Consider the following 4,725-nt stretch of genomic DNA (forward strand, 5'->3'; position numbering starts at 1 on the left):
AGATTTAGACACACTGTCTTAGAGATAACTCTGCAGCCATACACTAAAGTGCACCCTGACTGGCCAAACTATCCTGTAGCCTCATTTCTGACCCACGCACTGCACCAATTTTTCAAGTGGTCCCAATCTCCTCTAATCCACCCACCATGGGGGTGACCACAAATGGACTCCTAAAGATAGCCCACTGTAGCCAACATGGGGACAGGGAAGTGTGTATCTGAAATGTACTAGATACTCGATGGATAATTATTGCATAAGTGAGGAATACATAGACAACGTTGATAGGGAAGTTGTTTGTTACAAGATGTGGGAAATACAATGAGATAGCTCGAGCTGGTGGACAAATAAGAATATCTGCTGGCAGGAAAGATAATGGGGCATCAAAATTACAAGTGAGAACAGACTTGAGAGCAGCAAATACTGGAAACTTATAGGGCCAAAGAGAGGGGGTGTTTCAGGGTCTAGGGAAGGGGTCCTGAGGACCATGATTATTTGGAGTTGGATGGGAAGGAGTTCGAATAGGGGGCTGAGATGAAGACTTCAGAAGGTTGTATGCCCTGCCATGTAGGAATGTTTCTGCTGTTGGGGTGAGCTGTGAATGGGCAGGAGGAGGAGATAAGATGAGCATGTTAAAGTGGGATTGTTCATGTACGGGAAATGATGTGAGTTAAGTGCAGTATGGTAGGCACTGCCTAGCTCCAGGGCTCTATATGGGGAACAGCCTTGAAAAATCTAGCTTCACACCTGTAGGAGGGGCTAGAAGAGATCCAGAAGCAGCGCAGTGATGCATGACTGTAATGCCAGCTACTTGGGAGGCTGAGGCAGGAGGATTGCAAGTTTGAGACCAGCATGGTCAACTTAATGATACCTTTTCTCAAAACACAACAAAACAAAAAGAAAGGGAAGGGGCTGTAGCTCCGTGTGAGAAGCCCTATACTCAGTTCTCAGTACTGGAAAAAAAAGTGGGGATACATTATCTAACAAATATGTTGCTTGCCCAGGTATGCACCTGTGGGCATCCTGTTCCTGATTGCTGGGAAGATTCTGGAAATGGAAGATATGGCTGTCCTTGGGGGCCAGCTGGGGATGTACACACTGACCGTCATTGTGGGCTTGTTCCTTCATGCCGGTGGTGTCTTGCCCCTCATCTACTTCCTCATCACCCACCGGAATCCCTTCCCCTTCATCGGGGGCTTGCTGCAGGCGCTCATAACTGCCATGGGCACGTCTTCCAGGTACGGCCTTGTTCTCCCTTCCCCCTGGTTCCATTCCACATCCTTCATGGGCTGTTCTGGGGGTCCAGTCCTCCTCTGCCGTAGACCTCTCTTCTGGTTGTACAGTAATGTTGGGGGCTCCTGGAGGTAGGCAGGTGGCCAACATCTGGGGGCCGGTCTTTATCTCGGGCTGGCTTTTCCTGGTCCCCTTTTATCCTTTCCTGTTTTTCTATTTTATGTGGAGGAGAACCAGGTATGTGTCCATTTTGAATTTAAGATGAAACTTCCTGTGAGCTCAGTAATTTTCAAGCTCAAAGGGTCTTTGTCTCTTGAGATGGAGTCTTGAGGCTCATTTGGCATCCTTCTCCTGTGCTTTTGTTCTTTTAAAAGGTTAATAAGAAGCTTCCTTCATACTCTCATCAAAATTCAGAGCAATTTGAAAAAGAATTTCAATAGCCAAATGGATGGAAGAAAAATACCATTTTTATTGCCCACATGTTGACTGGAGAATATGCTGTTCGGTGTATGCCCAAATAAGATTAGCACCACTTTTCCCCAAATTAAACTCCCCAAGTTCACCATGGGAGCTTGATAACCAAAGATCCTCCCTGTGAGTGCAGGCTTCTCACTATGACATAAAGCTGACCAGATTGAGTACATGTCTTTGGACAAGCTGACTCCCAGTAGGGTGCCTATTCCTTCCACTAAACTCATCGATCAGTGAAGTCTTTCTTCCTTCTCTGGGAAGTGGTTGGGGAGAGACTGAGAGGATAGTGGAGTTTGGGTTGCTTCCTGTGTGAACACGGGGAGTGAGAACTATAGTCTTCTGCAATACCCTTTCTTAGCCCTAGGGTGTGGGTCGGCAGACCCTTATCCTCTGGGAATGGACTAGTGGCATAAACTATTGGTCTTCAGTTACTGGCTTTTTTGGGGGATGCTGGGGATCGAACTCAGGACCTTGCGCTTGCCAGGCAGGCAGTGGAACCACTGTACTAAATCCCCAGCCCCTTTAGTTATTGGCTTTAAGTGGATCAAGAGACCTTCAGCTGGGGGATCCCCCCTGCTGTGTTCCCCTTGCATCACGATCAGTCCCTTTTCCTCATGTAAAGTTATACTGGACTGTTATACTTCTACCCGCCTCTTGCTCAGATTCTCTCCTGGCCCCTCCATGTTCTCAAGGGGACCCCCACCTTTGGCACATTCCTGTCCCAGCTCTGCCCTTCCACTGCCTGTTCTCAGCACCTAGGGCTCTCTCCCCCAGCTCTGCAACTCTGCCCATCACCTTCCGCTGCCTGGAGGAGTGCCTGGGTGTGGACCGACGCATCACCAGGTTTGTGCTGCCTGTGGGGGCCACCGTCAACATGGATGGCACTGCACTCTACGAGGCCTTGGCTGCCATCTTTATTGCGCAAGTCAATAATTATGAGCTCAACCTTGGCCAGATCACCACCATCAGGTGAGGGGGGTTGGGTGTGACCTGCCTGTGGGTGAGACCTGTGAGGTCATCAGTGTGGTTTGTGGGAGGAGAAAGCCTCGGCTGCAAGTTATGAGAGGCCTCAGAGCCAGGCAAGGTGGTGCACACCAGTAATCTCACCAGCACTCTGGGAGGCTGGAGTATGATGCTTGCCAAGTTCCAACCCAGCCTGGGCAATTTAGCAACTTAGCAGGACCCTGGCTCAAAATAATTGAAAAAAAAAAAAATTAAAAATGGCTAGGGACCATAAAGGCCTTGGGTTCAGCCCCCAGTTCCACGCACACAGAAAGAGGCTGTGTTAAGTCACTTTCTTCATGGCTGGGACACAATACCTGGAACCTACAACCTGAAGAGAGGTTGATTTTAGCTCAGTTTTTGGAGGACTCACCACAGTTGGCTGGCTCCAAGGCGGGAAGGGCTGACAGGAGGAGCTGCTCACCACACGGTGGCCAGGAAACAGTGAGAGAAGGGAGGAGACACGGAGGTTCTGCACCCTCCCAGGTGATGCCCCCAGTGACCCGCCTCTCCTCACCGGCCCCGCTTCTTCACTCAGCTTTGAGTTCACCCACTGAGGAGGGCAGCTCCTCGACAAGGCAGTCACCTTTCATAAAGCCCCACTTCGGAACACACGAGGACGTTCTAGATCTAAACTATGTTCAGATACTGGAAGCTGGAGGTAGGAAGTGTCTGTGAGGCTAAAGGTGGGACTTCGCCACCTGAAGCTGCCAGGAACCGTTAAGACCTGGTGCCGCTCCTTTCTTCTCTCGCGGGCCACTGTGGGAGACTCCTTTCGTCCCGGGGTTTCAGAAGCGAGTGAAACATTCTGATGACCCCAGGTTTTTGTTGTGAGTATGGATCCCTGGGCTCCTCCCACAGTGGTCCCAGTTTAGCCAGTATAAGTGGAACATCAATAATCTGAAAACTGAAATCTGAAATGCTCCAAAAGCAGGCTTCTTCAGTTCTGACATGACACCATAAGCAGAAAATTCCACACTGGATCTCTGATGGCTAAATGCATATAGTTTTGTTGGAACCATTATTTAAAATTACTCAGAGTACTCTTCTGCCATAAAAAGGATAAACTTGAGTCCTTTGACTGATGGCTAAATGCATATAGTTTTGTTGGAACCATTATTTAAAATTACTCAGAGTACTCTTCTGCCATAAAAAGGATAAACTTGAGTCCTTTGTAGGAAGATGGACCTCGAGACCATAATGCTAAGGGAAATAAATCAGACACACAAGCTTAAGTATTGCATGACTTCTCTTGTAAGAAAAGCCCAAAATGTAAATAAAGAGCAAAATAAAAGATGGACAGTAGGAAAAGAGACAGAGCTTTTGCAAAAGGGAAAGGGACCAAGAGATGGAGAGAGGAGTACAAGGAGGGGGTAGGAAGGGGATGAAGAAGAATTGAGATGTGTTATGTGCAGGTGCCAACTCCCCATGAGGAATGTGACCATTCCGCACTGCAAGCATGTACTACTAAAAAATAAAAATTGAAAAAAAGTCTTCAGACTATGTGTGCAAGGTGTATGTGAAACTTAAATAAACTGTGTTTTTAGATTTGAGGGCCATTCCCGAGATAACACATTATGCATATGCAAATGTTCTAAAGAATCTGAAAAATACCCCCAAACGTGAAATGTTTCTCAGAAGTATTTCAGATAAGGGATATTCAACCTGAATAAAAATAAAAGGAGCATTTCATCTCCTTCGGGTCTTTGTTGAGGAAATCCCTGTCGAACACGGTACATCTGGGCTTTCTGAGGCTCACCTGTTTCCTCATGTAGCACCATCTGCCTTAGCATCGATTTTACTTATTCATTTTGCATATTGCACCCTGTCCCAGAGGAAAGTAAGCTCTGTTAAGGAAGGGATTTTCTTCTATGTGAATCTATTACAGACAGTTATGACGTACGATGGTTTGACTATTTTTTTTAATTTTATTGAGTTTATTGGTACATTTTAGGGATAAGTACAGTTACATTCATTGTTGGGATTATGTACCTTTACATGGCAAGTCTTGATTCTCGTTTT

The 4,725-nt window shown here is 46.9% G+C and overlaps 1 protein-coding gene across 1 annotated transcript; it reads left to right on the forward strand.

The window, feature by feature from the left end:
• Nucleotides 1–993: 993 nt before the first annotated feature.
• LOC104854355 (excitatory amino acid transporter 4-like) lies at nucleotides 994–3,739 on the forward strand (the record flags this gene model as incomplete). The annotated part of the gene is made up of 3 exons (XM_010612856.3): nucleotides 994–1,235; nucleotides 2,476–2,670; nucleotides 3,190–3,739. Coding segments are annotated over 3 exons (441 nt in total), but the record flags the coding sequence as incomplete, so codon positions are not given.
• Between the last annotated feature and the right edge of the window lie 986 nt (nucleotides 3,740–4,725).

The sequence above is a fragment of the Fukomys damarensis genome, unplaced genomic scaffold, assembly GCF_012274545.1.
Source record: "Fukomys damarensis isolate Sample0158 unplaced genomic scaffold, DMR_v1.0_HiC HiC_scaffold_4125, whole genome shotgun sequence".
Classification (NCBI taxonomy): domain Eukaryota; kingdom Metazoa; phylum Chordata; class Mammalia; order Rodentia; family Bathyergidae; genus Fukomys; species Fukomys damarensis.